The sequence below is a fragment of the Ruditapes philippinarum genome, unplaced genomic scaffold (genome assembly GCF_026571515.1).
Source record: "Ruditapes philippinarum isolate M1 unplaced genomic scaffold, ASM2657151v2 ctg812_1_1_1_1, whole genome shotgun sequence".
Lineage (NCBI taxonomy): Eukaryota > Metazoa > Mollusca > Bivalvia > Venerida > Veneridae > Ruditapes > Ruditapes philippinarum.
Window position 1 is genome coordinate 210,605 of NW_026862783.1, and position 18,719 is coordinate 229,323.

Consider the following 18,719-nt stretch of genomic DNA (forward strand, 5'->3'; position numbering starts at 1 on the left):
AGATGGCTGGTAGGATGGACGAGAGGCTAGCAAACAATATTTTGAAGTCCATTAACAGGACTGATTGCTATCAGAGGCACAGTTATCTCTTGTTAAAGTTTATTCATTCCAAGTTTAATTGGACCAATTGAATGACTTGATTACTGGAGTTACTGGTAATTTACTTGAGTCCTATAATTGTGATTCTTAGTAACCTCAATAAAAGATTAAATGACATTAAACAATAATACAGCAGGTGGTTTATATGAACCTCTTAGAAGGGAAAGTATATGGCCTAGGCCTAAGCCACTGGTATATAGAACCAGGCCAGTCTGTACATCCACGCAATATGACCAGGCTCTATATTGTTGGTAGCTCAAAATAGAATGCTCATATAATCAATTCAATGAAAACAAACGCTTTTCTTTAGCTTTTGACGTTTAGTCTCCTGACGTTTTTAAGAAAATAAATAAAATCCTCCGAATTCCATGCAGTGCAAATCTATTACATAAACACTGGTTAAAGGCTGATGAAGGCAAATTTCACAGTAAACCATTACTGTTTTGTGATAGACTTGGGCAAATAATGTTATGTTTTTTTTCCAATTAAAGTATAACAACAAAGTCTGTGAATGAATAAATTTATTACCTTTCTGATACATAGTATGCAAATTAGCTAGTTTTTGTAAGTTTATTGTATAATTCTATCATCTATACATATAGAAGACTAGTAGAGACTTGAGCAGATATCCTACAACATAGTACATCATGTAAATTATACACAAACTTCAGTCATAAGTTTGTTTACAAAATATCCACTTAATATCTCCATATAAATTCATATCAATATTAAATTGTTTAAATGGCATTTCATAAATACATAGATTAACTTTTAACACTTAATTTGTAAATATTTTACTTATCAAAATGTAAATTAAAAGACATGCATGTTATTTTGGTGATTTTTTAAATTCATTTTATGTGCATATAAGCTAAAAATTGTGTATTTCTTAAACTCTTACATTTAAAGTCACTGTGATAAATTCCTGCAGCACTACAGATAAAATCTTCATCTTATTTAAAAAGCCCGAAAGATTTTAATAACGTTTCAAGGGACATAACACAATTAAACTTGAATATAATACACCTTGAAAAAGAGCATCATGTATTTATGCCATTTTGAAAATTAATTTAGATAGGTTGAATGTTTCAACAATATTTTTCAAAATAAATTCTACTGATGGTAGAAAGGACATTGTACTACAAGAAAATCTATCTCGGGATAGAAAATTATAAACATAAAAAGTGTGCCTATTAGTCTAAATTATTAGATGAAGTACAGTAAAGCAGATACTGATAAAACAAGGTTGCCAGCAACCTAGCTTCATTACTAAAATGAAAACTACATATTCTAAATAATGTCTACTGGCTGATAAACATGTCAAATAAATTCACAGAAAGCCATGCAGAGTTATATTTTAGCAACACATTGTCAATGTATTTTTCCAATCCTATGATCTAGTATAAGTGTATACAGATCAAAGAATTGGTGTACACATAACGGTCATATTTATCCAGCAAGATACATGCCAACATTGTATATACAACTAAAACATGTTAAATTATAGTTAACTGGCCAAGCCATCTTGGATACTGTGAACATTCTTACAAAAAAAGATTGTTTAAATGTAATAAATTAGACAAATCATGCCAAAGGAGCCCTTATTTTTAAGTCTGTTTACTTTTCTGTTACTATAAAGTACAAAACATTACTTACTTATTTTGATTTAAAACAAGAGCGATCAGTAATCACATGTGTCGCCTCATGATGGCCAATTTCATGTTGGGACAAATTTTGTGACAGACTGACAGACAGACGGACAGTGCACAACTAGACTAACCACTTTGTACTGATCATTCCTGTAAAATTTGGATAAAATTGCACCAGTAGTTTATGAGGAGTAGTCCGGACAAGCTTTTGCGTATCTGGCAACACACAGAAAAAAACACCTTTTTATCAAAGGGCCATAACTAGGCCAAAAATCATTCAACCAGAAAACCCGTGCAATATGCGCAAGGACTTGAGCTACAGATCAATCCTGTAAAGTTTCATTGAAATTGCATAAGTGGTATAAGAGAAGTAGTCTGGACAAACTTTAAAAATAAAAATTATTAAAGGGCCATAACTCAAACAAAAATCATTGAACCGGAAAATGCTGACAATATGCACAACTAAACTTGGTACTGATCATTCCTGTAAAGTTTGGATGAAATTGCACCAGCAGTTTATGTTGAGTAGTCCGGACAAGCTTTTGTGTATCTGGCAACACACAGAAAAAGAAACCTTTTTATCAAAGGGCCATAACTCGGCCAAAAATCATTCAACCGGAAAACCCGTGCAATATGCGCAAGGACTTGAGCTACAGATCAATCCTGTAAAGTTTCATTGAAATTGCATTAGTGGTATAAGAGAAGTAGTCCGGACAAACTTTAAAATTAAAAATTATTAAAGGGCCATAACTCTGACAAAAATCATTGAACCGGAAAATCTTGACAATATGCACAACTAGACTTAGTACTGATCATTCCTGTAAAGTTTGGATGAAATTGCACCAGTAGTTTATGAGGAGTAGTCCGGACAAGTTTTGTGACGGACGGACAGACGGACAGACAGACAGACAGACAGACGGACAGACAGACGACGGAGAAGTGATCCCTATATGTCGCCACTACTCTGTAGAGGCGACACAAAAAGGTATCATTTCACATTTTCCACTACAGAATGCTTACAGTTTAGTTACGTATTATGTAAGAAATAATTGCTGTACATATATCGTACAGGAAACCACATAATGAGCTGATAACTTGTTTAGCTTTCAGCTATGTTAACTTATTTACTCATATTGAGTAAGGTATTATACAATGGCATGATCAGAAGCATTTTAACTTTACAAACAAAAGCTACACATGCAATACTAAAATAGTCTTTTCAACATTAAAACAGAAGCTTGAATCATGGTATCTTATAACTTATCTCAGTTTAGTAATAATTCAAGAATAAATAATAACACAATTTATACCAGTACTATCTTCTTTAAGTTAGGAAGACTTTGTTTTTTCATTCAATTCATTAGTTTTATTTGAGACAAGAAAAGAAAATGTGCTACCAGTATACCATGCAGTGAGTTAATGCATACTGCAAATAGTCTCCCTTTAATCCATCAAAATTCACACACAAAAATCTTAAGAAACACAATCAAGAAGGAAGTTTAGATGAATTTTGAATGCAACCTTAATAAATTCACCATGTAAATTTTTGGTGATTTTATTTTTGAATAATACCTCAGTCCTTATAAATTTGATTTTTTTTTCAACCTGCACTAATGTTGTACATAAAAATCAAGTTGTTTTTTATTACATCAAATATTTTAACATATGATTACTTAAGTTAGAGACATGCTTATATTTTTTTATTCTAATATGGTTTGCACTATTTCATAATCAATTCAAGACTGAACTCTTGTGCGAGTAAATTTATACTATCATTATGACTTCATTAAAGACATCACAATTAGATTAATAATGTCACTGTTGAATGTAGTTCAACATATCTTCATTGATTCTCCTTTATCATAAGCATTGTACAATGTAGATTTTATAATCATTTTTTTATACTATCTTAAAATTATAAACTTTATTATTAGGATGCTTTTAATTTATAATTTAATTAATCAGATTATTTTTACTATTTTACTGCACATCTGAAATAAAACCATGCCTCATTGAAAGCAAAATTAGCATCAGTTTTTCTTATTGAATAATTTTCATTTTTCAGAATGCATGTTCATCATTATTTAACACAAAAAATCATAATTATCTAAATTCAAAGCTCATCCATACATTTTTTTGTACTAAACAGACTTGTTTGAAACCATATTTACTACTTCAATTTACACCCAAAGGTTTTGTTCTCTATAATGTGAACTAGATTCGTTGCTGCGTAAATCCATGCATTATATTTCATCTTATGACTTGAAAATTATCATTTGAACACAGAACAGAAAAAGAAGTTTAAGGAGAATACCTGAGTCAACGCAAAATTAATTTAATCTCAAGAGAGAAAAAAATCTGTCACCAGAAGGAGAAAAAAGATGCAAGCATAATATGGGGTAAAATGATTGTTTAAAAAGATGATCACAATACACAAATGAACATTATGTACAAATGACTGGTTTTAACTTTATTATTATGACTTATTTACAAAAATATACAATATTTATATTCCTCCTTTATAACATATAACTTTCTGTGAAGGACTCATGATAAAATAATGAATGTAAGTGTTCATGATGAAGGAAAATAACAAAAATTGATGAATATAAAATGAAAAATTCAGAATCTTTTAACAAGATAACAAGCAAAATTTACTATAACTTGCTTTATGAGAAAAAAACCCCAACAAACAAACATCATATAAGGTTTTGAACCGTTATCAAGTCAATGAATATTACAATGTCTATATTCGAATTTTGAACCAACAAAGTTGACTGCTAACTTGTCAACATTAATCTCTGGTAAAGGAGAAATTATTTAAGCAAACTGCCCAGGTAAAATATACTGCCCTTGAATAATGTACAGAATTTCCGACTTCACTTGTTATAGTTTTCTTAAAACAAACTAAGATTTATATAGTAGTAGCTTTTTTGCTTTTACCAATCACATACACAGTGGAATTGTTTGTAACTAAAAACGATATTGTTTTCTTCTAATTTCATATATCAACCCTAAAGTGAAGTTATTTCAAAAGTCTTTAATAATGGAAAAACTAAAAATAATAATATCTTACTATAAATGGATGGTAACTAATTCTTGCCCAACAAAAAATTAATATTACTTTCTCCCTGAATTTTTTTTACAATATACACAATTAATATTCCTTGCAAAATATCATAATCTTGTGGCTTGCACTCATTTTTCTATTAATAGTAACAATATCATGAATTTTTTAATTATTTCTGACATGTTGTATAACAAAGTATATGACTAAACATCATACTCATTCCAATTGTTGTGCTATGATATCATATACAGAAAAACATAGCACTCGTTTGTCATGACATAAAAATATACTGACATTTACAACCTGATACTTATACAATCACATTTTGTTATATTGAATTTCAAAATGAAAATATAAGTAATGAAAAGAAAACCAGTTCATTTAAATTATGAAAAATCAAAGTAATTAGGTAATTCTGTAAAAGTAATTGTATGACTCAAACATTAAAAGCATTCATAATCATAAAATAATTGTTATAAATACATGTAGATTCTTTAAAATAAAAAAATCTTTTCCAAACAGAAGCTTTTATAACTCATACTAAGACCCTTAACTCAAATCTAAATTCCAGCAAAACATAATAAAATATATATGTTAAGAAAAATTGAAAATAGTTTCCGTTACAAATGAAATCAGTACAGTCATTTACACTATATACAGCAAATCTTCCTACACAGGGGAGACAACTCACACCATCAAATCATGATTACACTTACATATCACAGTATTAAAAATTTCAAATACCCACACTAGTTTTTACTGGCATACAAGTAAATATTACACATTTTATCATTACCCTAATATAATAAGGTTATCAAGTCACTTTGCAACGTTGTAATGTAAAATCTCACAAGGAAACAATTTAAAACGTTTATCTTTTACTGACACATAAGTTATCACTTTTACATCAGTAGAGAGCCACATTCACCAGATAAATATAATTTCATGATGCATGATGCACATTTCACAGAAACGTGTTTTGATATTGTTTATATAGACACAGTAGTATGACATGTGTTATTAAATGAACATAAGTAATGCAACACGCAATTCTTACTCTCAATACTGTTTTGGTGGTAATTCTGATTCAGTTCAAAAGTGTCGCTAAACCAAAATAATTTCATTCTCATTTTGTGACCACACCAATGAAGTTGTGAAAAGTCAAGTCTATAAATGTATTGGTACACAAGTCTAAAATTTATGGTCTGGTGTTGGATAGAAGCTTGGTTTACAAGCTTCTTGCAGACTCTTGATCAAATCTGGATCTCTAGAAGCTTATTTAGCTTGAGCAGCTTTCTTCCTCCTGGCATTCAGCATGTCATAGAATGGGTTCTCACTAATACAAGACCTATAAATAAACAAAAATAAACAAATAACTTTTTTTTGACGATAATAATACAAAATTAGAGATAATTGATAAAGAAAAGTACAAGAAATAACAGAATTCTAAAATGTCATATCTAATACAGCAAGGCTTTTCAAGCTAGTTAGGGAAAAGGCATCTGGTTTAAATTTAAAAAAAAATCAGCATTTTGAAAGATTTTAGAAATTTCATGAACTTGAAAACCTACTATATACATGATCATACAACCTATCACTTCTTTTAAGATACAAGTCAAAACAGTTTAATTTTTTCCATATAGCTAAAACTGCTTTAATTTTTGCTGCTGTTGGGAATTTAATATTTAAATTGGGGAAAAGACGGTATTTTTCATTAGGAATTGGGCCTTATATGGTGATATGACAGAAATACTGTGTACAGAAGTCTAAATCACAATATCATTCTTTAATTAAAAGCAGTCATATGTAATTAAGCACTGTTTAACTGCTAATTCTGCTTTCGGGCAGCTGTGGTGATGATATAGAAGGATCAATGGCATCTCCTAAAGTCATACCTGCCTTAATTGTTGGTCAGGCCTGCCTTAATTGTTGGTCAGGCCTGCCTTAATTGTTGGTCAGGCCTGCCTAAATTATTAGTCAGTCTCAACCAGCCTAATTCCAGTTGACAACCTAATTATTTGTATTTACAATGAAATCCATTCAACTACAAATGAGCAGTAAAAAGTTCAGGTAGGAAAACACCCATTTCATAAAATTAATTAAAAAAAGTAAAGTTTCTTACTTTATACACTTGATCCATTCATCTTTCTCATCTGCTGTAGCTGCTGACATCTTGTACACATTGTGCTTGCCTGAAATTATCGAGATTTTCTTACTACAACCATTAGCCTTTGAATTTCTAAAATTTGAAGTTAGCCAACAGTATAGAGCTTGGTCAGATTGCACATATAGAGGCTTGCCTGGCTCTATACTGGTGGCAAAGGAAATTCATTTTCAATCTAGCAGGGTCAGAGCTAATAAATCAGTTTGAAAACTCTAAATAAATGCTTGTTGAAATTGTTCTGTAACATTATACCATTATACTACTTGTGATAATGAATTATATGAACAACAGAAACCCAACAGATGCTCATCCATAAAACCCATGCACACTATAATAACAGGATTAATTTTCCTTTCCATTCTCACACTTTCAATTAACTGACCTTGAATGCTTAAACAAACATGATATCAATTCAACGACTTATAGGTAATCGACACAAGCATTTTAAGCTATAATTTCTTCAAAAGCAGTATACCTGCAAACACCTCTTAACCATGAACATCACTTTCTCACTCAGTTCAAATTGTCATTGAAACACTCTTTTAATTAAGTAGATTACAAACCATATACAATGTACAGAATGCTGGGAGTATTTACCTTCTACAACTTTGCCTTCTTTATCCACCTTACATGCCTTGATTATTTCGTTAGTGGTGGCATACAGCTCAAAACAATGTGGTTTGTTTGATTTCTCGTTGGACATTCGTACCTGAATATTTTCCAAAGGTATAATACCCTTTGGTTCCTTGTCCTGAAACATAAACAAATGTACTTTGACATAAAAACAAACTTTCAAATCTTCTCTCATCTACACTTCCTATGAGTGTATTAAATTGTTACCACTCAATTTATGTCATATTTGTTTTAGATATTTCAGACATCTATTCATGTTAAATTATTTTGTATTTTAGTCCAATTGTAATAGTTCAGGCACATAAACAAGACAACAAGGGCACGTCTATTTCTCAAACGTAAGTAAGAAAACAGGGATGTTTGTATAAATACTGAGTGATATGCAACAAACAATACAATGACTGCCATTTGAATATGCTACAACTTACAGTTGGGACAAAACACCTTCCAAAATTCACCATTTTCTTTTGGTGGCTAACAGTAGAAACAAATGGTAATTTTTCTGATGAATTTTATGAAATGATGCAATGATAACATTTATTTGTTGATGGTAGATTTAACTTTCAATAAAGGAACTCCAAAAATATAGAGTGGTATGGTTGCTATAATATTTTCAGGAATATTTTTGATTTGATTAACTAAGACTCTGGGCATTAAATTTGATATCAAAATCCACCTTGACATTGATTGACATATAAAAAAAACAACAACAAAAAACCCAAACATATTCAGACATTTCTTATTGACTTCTAGTTTTAATACAAACAGGTTTCTGCCACTTACTTTCTAAGTTCACACTGACTTTTAAAGCCATAAAAAGTAATTTTTTCATTAAATGTCTAGGAATTCTATTTCCAACTGTTTGTCTGAAATTTGCCCCACTTTTTACCACATTAGGAAAATGTCTGTTTCCTTCAAAGAAAATTATCTAGAAACTGATAACTTCCAAGAAAAACGTCTCTGTTTAAAGTAAATGTGTACTGCCAAGTTGAAGTACAACAGACATTAACAATGACCTTATAAGATGATTTAATGATGAATATCCATTGCTGAATCATCCCTACACTTGCCAAAGACATCACACAAATGAATTGTTATTGCAATTAAAATACTTTCAGTACAAAACATATCAATGCCATTTTGGGTTGGGTGAAGGAAGGTAGGATGGCAATGGGGGGATTTCAAGATACACAGATACTAACAACATAATATTATGGTGGTTCTCATTAGTTGAGGAAAATATGTCATCTCCCCTATACAATCTTTAAGGCAATAGCTGATACTTTAGTAGAACTACAAATCTTTTTGTGCTAGCTGGAGACCATTCTAAACTGGAAGTGTCAAGCCCCAAGCCAGATTCTAACATACAAATGTGAGTGGCAAATGAATCAAAGACCACTAAGCCAGAGGACATATCAAATGCTTATATAGCTTCTACCAATTTTGTCCCTTGCTGGGCATCTGAACTTTTGAATTATGCCAAATTTCCACAAGCTGAAGATTGATGATTTACCTTAAATTACATGTAAATGTATATGAAAATATTTAACTGTACTTACAGTTGTGAACTGGAAGTAATATAGACAGTTGTCATTCAGTATAAACCACCTCCTCTTCCAGTTCTTGTAACGACCACCTGAAACAAACAAAATACCACAATAATATATGTTCATGACTACACTTAATACACTTTTCAATATGAAGTTCAAACTATATTAAGAAAAAATCACTATGATTATTGTGGAAACAAAAAATACAATGTGTTCATCATTGTTCCTTTTTAGACATTTCAAGATCACATAAAACTTTATTTCCTTATTATTATTTTTTTCAAATAATTTTAATGCAATAATTTTTGGGAAAAACATGTTCCTGACGTTTTTTGTCACCAAAAATAAATTAGTATTCTGAAAGTTCAGAACATTTCTAGTTAATTAATTGATTATCAATAAAAAACAACAGATATACAATACATTGAAATTAAAATCATTACAACCGTTTCACTCTCAATACATATATAGATCATTTACAAACATAACCAGATGCCTTGTGTGTTAAAATGTTGTTATTTCTTCTTGCTTTTTGTTGTTGTTAAAAAAGTTAACAAACCATTTTAGAAAATCAAATCTTATAAATGGAGGATAATAACGGCATTAAAGTCGACATTAATTATCTGTGTAACCCTTGCCATGCTAAATAATGTAGTAACAATGCTGACCATGATCAGACAGACATCACAGATGTACAGATCAATCTTGGTCTGTACTGGTTACATGGGTAGATTCAGTCAGTCCCATGAAGAAACACAACATATATACATTGTATGTTACAAAGAGTTCAAGACTAAAAGAAAAATCTCTGAACGTAGGAATATCTGCAGTGCTTCAAACAGTTTTCAAAATCAAATGTGGTTAACTGATGTGCAAAACCAAAAATGTTCCTTCTTGAAAAATACAAAAACTAACGTTAAAACATCCTCATAACTTATAGAAATAAAAATTATCCTGTTGATTGGTTAATTTATCTGTTGGTGAGAGCATTGAGAAACTATGCAGTTTCATGGTTCTATTTTCATTTCTTTCCCCATACTTCACAACCATAAACAGCAAAGTCATTACCAGTGTTGAAAACAATATATCTTAAGGCATTTATCTTTCCAGACTTCTACACTTATATTACATTTCTTTTTTTCATTTTAAACTTTGCAAATTTCTAAATGAAAACCTTTACCAGGTACATGTATATTCAATTTTCTCCTCAGTTAAAATGTGGAATAATATAAACAAGTATATTTTATACATATATAAAACATGATTATGTTGCTAGGTAATTACTATAACCCTGCTATGTGTATCCACAGTGCTAGGAACATTCCAAAAATAACCTGTTTCTCGCACAAACAGTGTTTCCAATACAAAAACAAAACAAACAAAAACAAAATAATTAGGATATCCATGCTTGGCTAGCCAACGTTTTACATCAATAGATGATCATGCCTTGTTAAAACAGCATGCAGAAAATATCATATGAAAAAATGTAGATTACAAAACTAATTTCAATAATCACATATAGATATACCATTGACATTATATGCAAATATATTTATCATATGTAAAGCCAATGTTTGTTAGGAAAAGTAAAGGCATGTTCACAAGCAGATTATAATGTTTGTAATGTAGTGACGATATGGCTATATATGTTCTCTAATGAAGCAACTTTTTATACACCGATGATATTTTGCCTACATGCAGTTACAAAATCACACTTGTAATATTTTCAATGTCAAAATTGCTCAAGACATTTCCAAAGTGTCCGACAGAACAGTCATAACATTTCTATTAAGTTATACGTGATGACACAATTTGATAAAAGTGATGAATATAACAAGAGCTGTCAGTAGGACAGCACGCTCGACTATTCTAAGTGCTTGATAGTAAAAGAGCCTTGATATTGTTAAATTTTTTAAGTTCATAAAAGGGCTATTTTTTTTTTTACAAATTCATGCTATAGGCCTTAGAGAGAGTCTAATTATACAGAATTGGCTTGACTATTCGGAAGGTAATGTCACAAGGGTTTTTTATTGAGTATAATAATACTAATTACCTATGAATACATAAATTTGACAGAAAAGGTACAAAGGCTTGTTATTAAGATGTTTTATCAAGTAAATCACTACTTTATTATTATGAATGCATAAAATTGTCCCAAAAAAGGCACAAACCCTTCAGTAGTTATTGAGATAACAGCTTACAAGCAAAACTTTACCATGAATTTCTAAGTTGAAAAAGGGGAGAAAAATCAGCCTAAAATGCAAGATAGAATTATGGATCTTTGTCAGTGACCTACAATTATGACACTAAATGCATATGTGAAGTTTTAAAACAAATATCTTTAATAGTTATTGAGATATGTAAAACTTGCATGTAAACATTAACCAAGAGACTAAGTAGAAAAGGGATATGAATCAGCCTTAATGCAAGATAGAGTTATGGAACTTGGTCAGTGACATACAATTATGACCCTCCAATTATGACCATTAGTGCATGTGTAAAGTTTCAAGTAAATATCTTTGAAGACCGTTAACCTTTAACCAAAATTTCTAAGTTTCAAAGGGGCAAATTATTCTGCAAATATTGCAGACAGAGTTATGCAATTTTGCAAACTTATGTACATTGTTACTATAAATAAGTATTTTAAATTTCAATTGATTATCTCAAGCAATAATTGAGATATTTGACTTTACAAAAAACTTTAACCAAAATTTCTAAGTTCCAAAGGGGCATAATTCTGTCAATATGGTAGGCAGAGTTATCCAACTTGTCAATCTGATGTACATTGTTACTATAAATAAGTATTGTAAGTTTCAATTGAATATCTCAAGCAATAATTGAGATATTTGACTTTACAAAAAACTTTAACCAAAATTTCTAAGTTCCAAAGGGGCATAATTCTGTCAATATGGTAGGCAGAGTTATCCAACTTGTCAATCTGATGTACATTGTTACTATAAATAAGTATTGTAAGTTTCAATTGAATATCTCAAGCAATAATTGAGATATTTGACTTTACAAAAAACTTTAACCAAAATTTCTAAGTTAAAAAGGGGCATAATTCTGTCAATATTGTAGGCAGAGTTATCCAACTTGTCCATCTGATGTACCTTGTTACTATAAATAAGTATTGTAAGTTTCAATTGAATATCTCAAGTAATAATTGAGATATTTGACTTTACAAAAAACTTTAACCAACGCAGACGCCGACGCGGACGCTGACGCCGACGCCGACACGACTACAATAGCTCTCATATTCTTCGAATAGTCGAGCTAAAAACAAAGTCAACTACTGATTGATATTTCTGTGTGCCATTTCTTTTTTTTTAAATACTTCCAATCCAATGGAATGAAAAATGACAAGCTTTTTAAAATGTTAAATCTATCTAGATCATGATTAGTTTTACAAAAAAAAAGTTTTGATGTCTCAAAGCCAGTTAATACAGTCATGTGTAAGGAATGAATTATTTTCAATTGTTCCTCAAGTGTTGATATAAAATAATAAAATAAAGTCATGATTCATCAATGTGACACTATGGTATACAGTGAAGTTTTAAAGTGCAATTTCAATGCCCAATAAAGGATTTCAATCAACGATACAATGAAGTCAACGCATGACATAATTTCAAAGGGAAACTTCTTGACATTAGGCATATGATATAATGTATATAAAGCCTGATAATACTTCTTAAACAAATATGAAAACATTACTGTTTCAAAAATAGAGCCTGTTTAGCTATTTTTAATATGATGAAATGAAAAAAGAGCTATGATAAAGGCAGAGTGTGCAGATGAAAAAATAAACAGTCAAACTAAGCGAATTCAGCCAACCAAGCAAGGAAATCGTAACTGCCGTAAAAAAGACACCTACCAAACTTAGTAACCCCTGTTGATATAAATTATTACCAGTATTATAATAGTAATCTAGTAAAGTTTGTTATTATTATATATAGATATGATGAATATAGTTAGAGATTTATAGTGGACATGTCAGCTCACCTCAAACATAATATATGTATAATATTTATATAATATGTATATTGTTTTACTTTTTCTTCTAAACATGAAAGCTACTATTAACACGTCCCCTACTAAATATCTTAAATGGACATGTCTTTATTTTAATGTGGACAAAACCATTCATCATTTTTAGAAAATTTTCAAAATATATACAGACTGAATAGCAAACAATGCAGACCATGACCAGACACACATGTGCAGGCTGAACTTGGTCTGCTCTGGTCACAGAGGTAAAATCTGTTGCCAACAGCAGGTTAAAGGTTAATACTTGTCCTGCTGAATTTTATGCAATGAACTTGTCTTGACTTTAATTTATGGGTTCGAATTCCGACAGGGACTTTGAATTCTTTCATGTGAGGAAGCTATCCAGCTAGCTTACGGAACATTGGTGGTTCTACACAGGTGCCCGTTCATGCCTGAAATAATGCACGGAAGGGCACCTGAGGTCTTCCTCTACCAGTTAAGCTGTAACGTAGCCATATGACCTATACTGTGCCAGTGTGACGTAAAACCCAATCAAACAAACAAACTTAAATTTGACTATCTGTAGTAAATTTGAGTGATTTCATTATCAAAATAATAAAATGGAGCAGTTAACCATATAGAACCTGTCTGATTATACAGCACTGTTAAGATTAATGTTACTTATTTCTATAATGATCATCATTTTAATGAATAAAAGACAAGAAAAAAATCTATTTTTTTATAAATTTCGAGATGAAAAAATTAATTGTGGTAATCAGTTTTGATATTTAATAGAACAATGCTAATTTAGAGTTAAGATAAGATAATAAGTATATTATTTGATTTGATGATTAAGAACTCTGAACCAGCTGTATTTATGTGATGGTTTTGTCCTTCTTTGTAGGTGAAACAGTCCATTTAAAGTTTAAAGGATTTACAAGAAGTGAGCTACCAACAGTAAAGAGCCTGGTCAGATTGCTAGTCAGGCTGGTCAGACACAGGTTGATCAACTTTGGTTCCAGCAGGAGTTTGGTTGAATGATTACATACACTTAAAGCTGCATGCCTCCAGCTGAGCCAAAATATTTCAAGAAAATCAAACTTGAGATAAATGAATAAAGATTTTAAGAAAAGTAAAAAGATTTAAGGTTGAAGTAATAGTTTACATAGTAACAGTGATTAATGCCTGATTTTGCATCATTTATTAACCCTATTTCTACTACATGACTGTCACTACCACAGTAAGAACTATTTTTGCATATTTTGACCTCTTCTATGGTAATATATATGTGGATTGTAAGTACCCTTTAAAATGTGTAAATAACTTTCTTTGTTCCCTTCACAATAAGTTACTTGTAAATACATTTTCAAAATCTTCACGAAAAAATAGCATGAATATGGAGGCATGCTGCCTAATGAAATGCTTTGTTAAATAAAGCAGAACTGTGGAAATAATTTCTGAATATCATGAAAAGTATTATAGTGTAAAAAAAATTAGGTGAGCTGAACAGGTCTTTTTATAATTGAACAAGGCTTTAAAGTAAGCCAGAAAATAATTATTTGATAAAATTGCAAAGAAGTACAGTATGATTCCATGAAAAACATGTAAGTTATTTACAATGTTAAAATGATAAGTTATAAATAATAAGAAGAGAAAGTAAGAAAAATACGTCATAGAGTAAAAGTCAATGTTTAGATCTTCATACCAGAACAAAAGGAAGACCAAGAAAATTTAAGCAGCCTGAATCATTGTCCAAGATATAGATAATTTCAAAATAAATAAAAGAGAAAGACAGTGGGCTAGACATAAAAGCAAAAACAACTTATCTAGCTAAAATTAAACTAAAATTAACAATCATCTTCAATATTTCCTTGAATTTTTACCAAAAAAAAACAAACAAACAATGAACAACAATTTTTTTGAATACCTAGACAATCTATTTACTGGCACGATTGTTTCACTATTGTAATTAATTAAGCATTTTAACAAACACAAATAAATTAACATTGAATTGAAAAATAAACAATTGCAGACATTTTTTTTCTTTTCAGTAATTCAATTCATGTAACAGTAAAAAAATGTTAAGTATAAGAAATCAGTCCTATTTTACATCCCTAACTTCATTTGACATTTCATATAAAAAAACAATAACTTAATCTCACATAACTAAAAGAGAAGCTAAACATATAAGACATGCTAGACTCAGAACCTAATCATGCTGGTGAATTAACCATCAATCAGGAAGTGACCTTTTCCAAGCTTCATTTTCTGTCTCATGCAAGAGTTATTTGTGAACCATTCCTTAATTATCACAGAATTAGCTTCATGCTTCTTATATTTTCATGACAGACATTGTGTTTGTGCAAACATGACAGAATATAACTCCTCTAATTTTATTATCAGTTTTGCATATAGTTTTCTACATCAAGAAACATTGCACTTGAGCTTTCTCTCTCTCTATATATATATATGCATGTATATACATGTATTTCTATGTGTACAGTGTAAAAGATATCAATCACAGATAGTACATATACTGAGAACATTGTTTCATATAACTACATAGCTGTTAAAATTTAAAACACTAATGCAACAAACAGAAAGCAGGGAAACTTAGGGTGGGGTAAAAGAAGGGCTAATAAAACCAAGAGTTTACTTTCTTGCTTCAATGGATACAAATGTGTATTAAAATGCAATCTTACATAATATTATTGCACTTTTTTTATAGCCATTCCAAAATAACACTTTCTCGCATCAAAGAAAAGCCAGTGAGTTTGAAAAAAGCGCAACTGGGAAACAAAGCTTATGAAAGCAATAATTTACCAACAGTTGACAGTTTGAAGATTTTTATAGTTAAGAATTACTTCTTTGTTTCCTCCATTCAATGAAACAATGATTATTTTTTTAAAGAAAGAAGAAAATCAAATGAGCATGATTAAATGAATGAATTCAAAGAGATGACTGATGTGTTTATATGGAGATATAACATACCTTGTTTCCAGAGCCAGCCCTCCTTGTCTGGGTTAAAGAACGTATGCATCAGATCATTGCCATCATCCTCCGGGATCTTAAATGGCTCTTTCTTTATACTCTCATACAGGCTCTATATAATATACAATTTATCTTTACCTTGTCAATGTCTCCATATTTTTTATGTTTTTTATATTTTCTATATTCAATTGACAGTCTTACGAACTAAAATATTTTCAATTTAATCTTAATAACGATTTTTGTGAGTCTGTCTTTCATGTTTTCATATACCATTACATTACACTGAAACAATTAATTAATTTATTAATGGTTATAAATATTTCTATAGAAAATTGTCAATGATCTGCAATTGTATACATTCTATGATAATACGTGACAAAACATTAATTTAATGTAAGATGAAAATACATGAATCCAGTTCTTGGTACATTAATATTCATGTTGTCTGTATTCAATACCATAAGAGACCAATTACCATCATCTCATATAAAGTGTGTATTCCAGTAACTTGTCAGTAACGTATCAATTACCAATGTCAGCTTAGATACAATCACTTGTGTCTTAATCCCTCACTTATTTTTTATGTGACATACTACATTAATGCTTGTCACATAAAAATCTTGTATGCCATAATTTCAGCTAATAAGAAAGCACTGTGCCACATACCATATTGGGTTTTGGTGTTGTTGGGTTTTAAGGCGCACTAACATAGTGTAGGTCATATGGCGATTTTCCAGCTTTACTGGTGGAGGAAGACTTCATGTGCCCTTCCGTGCATTATTTCAGGCATGAGTGGGCACCTGAGTAGAACCACCAATGTTTCATAACTTAAGCTAGCTGGATAGATTCCTCACATGAAAGAATCAAAATTCCCTGTCAGGATTCAAACCCACAGCAGTGAAGGGCAAGTGGTTTAAAGTCAACGACCATAACCACTCGACCATGGACGCCACTTAATATGAAAGTAAAAGAGTTTTTCATTTTCATTACATACTGTAAGAAGATCTGGAGGCAGATCTCCGCCATCATTGATCCCACGATTCATTGTGATAAATCTCTCCACTGTTGGTTTGTCCTTCACACTCGGGTTGTGCAAACTTGTGTTCAACATAATTATGGCAAAGGAGAGCACATAGCATGTATCTGTAATAATAGAAAGTAAATCTTTAGAACAAGTAACTCAAGTCGATTTTCTAGGGGGGGAAATATGGTTTATTTTAGGTTGGAATATGCTCCACATTGTATGAAAACATGTACTTGATTTGAGAATATGAGGAGGATTTTTTTTGTTGATAATCATCATAAATTATACATTGTATTTCCAAACATTATTTTAACAAATGCTTTGAAAGAAAAGTAGATTTGTCAATATACTCTTAAAATATACTTGAAACCTGTTTTATATATTTAACTATATATTTTGGTAAACTATCAATATCACCATTATGATATAAGTAAAACACACAAAATGATACCTGAGCTAGTGAAGACTCCTGGATTGAGGACACAGTATCTCTCAGCGAAGCACTCCATCATTCTGTCAATCTTCTGAGCCTCTCCTGGTAGTCTAAAACTCCACAGAAACTGCCTGTATTGTAAATCATAAAATAACATTTATATTTATCATTTTAAAAATGCTTCAAATTTTTAGTAAATTAGTTTTAAATGTGAAATGTGAACCCACATTGTCAGTATTGTTTCTCTTAGTGCGTGTTAAAATAGTGGGTGGGGGTAGGAACAAAGTGAAATGAAGTTTTATTTCTCTGATCCGTTTCTGATTTAAAATACAGTGTATATCATATAATACATATGATGGACAACTAAACAAAGGTTGTATGACTTAATAATTATAACAAAACATTATTGCAGATTTAAATTCATCAAAGAAACAATCTGAATTGGACTTAAATGATTTATAAATGAAGTAGAGAGATGTACACAACATAAGTATATTTTCAGGCACAATTTACATCATGCAACATTTATACTAAGTCAACTTCAATCTTTACCTACTCTTGTTTAAATTACTTCTATCATAATTATCTCAAACCAAATGATGCCTATTTCAACACATCAAAGCTACTGTATAATTAACTTTTTTCCTTCATCACAAACATAAGCAGAAATAATTACTTACATGCTCAAAAGAGTTATTTCAAAAAAATATGAAATATCCTTCATGATAATATGAAACAGCAATTTATGAATTAACTTGTGAAAATACAAAATCTAGAATTTATCTGTATGCAACAATTTTGTCAGTTTCTGAACAAAGAGGTGCTAAAATTTAAGTACCGTAACACCCAGTCTACAGTTATCAAATACAGTATGTATATATGATGTATATACCAGAAAATTCATATTGATAACTATCTGACCAAAATTAATGGGCATTTATGATTTTCAGTGTATCATCTAAATTTGACTAAATAATTATAAAATGGACTTTTCCTCCCTGTAAGTTTGGAACAGGATAATTTATTATTTAAAGATTGTTATTTATCAAATACAGTCTAACTTGCCCATGCGACCACGTGTATTAAGCGACTTTTGTCTTAAACGACCACTTTAAATTCCCC

General features: G+C 30.5%; 1 protein-coding gene across 7 annotated transcripts in view; it reads right to left on the bottom strand.

Annotated features, from left to right (window-relative positions):
* Window positions 1-3,082: 3,082 nt before the first annotated feature.
* LOC132720197 (cytohesin-1-like) overlaps window positions 3,083-18,719 on the bottom strand; it is a 53,862-nt gene continuing 38,225 nt past the window's right edge. For 6 of the 7 annotated variants that reach the window (XM_060704248.1, XM_060704247.1, XM_060704250.1 and 3 more), the window contains 8 exons: window positions 17,616-17,728; window positions 17,135-17,283; window positions 16,141-16,252; window positions 13,037-13,051; window positions 9,175-9,251; window positions 7,580-7,733; window positions 6,941-7,010; window positions 3,083-6,166 (listed from right to left, as the gene is read on the bottom strand). In XM_060704248.1, the coding sequence (XP_060560231.1) occupies window positions 6,094-6,166; window positions 6,941-7,010; window positions 7,580-7,733; window positions 9,175-9,251; window positions 13,037-13,051; window positions 16,141-16,252; window positions 17,135-17,283; window positions 17,616-17,728 (763 nt within the window). In that variant the 3' untranslated portion in view covers window positions 3,083-6,093. The remainder of the gene's footprint in view (window positions 6,167-6,940; window positions 7,011-7,579; window positions 7,734-9,174; window positions 9,252-13,036; window positions 13,052-16,140; window positions 16,253-17,134; window positions 17,284-17,615; window positions 17,729-18,719) is intronic. The other variant, XM_060704249.1, reaches the window with a different exon arrangement.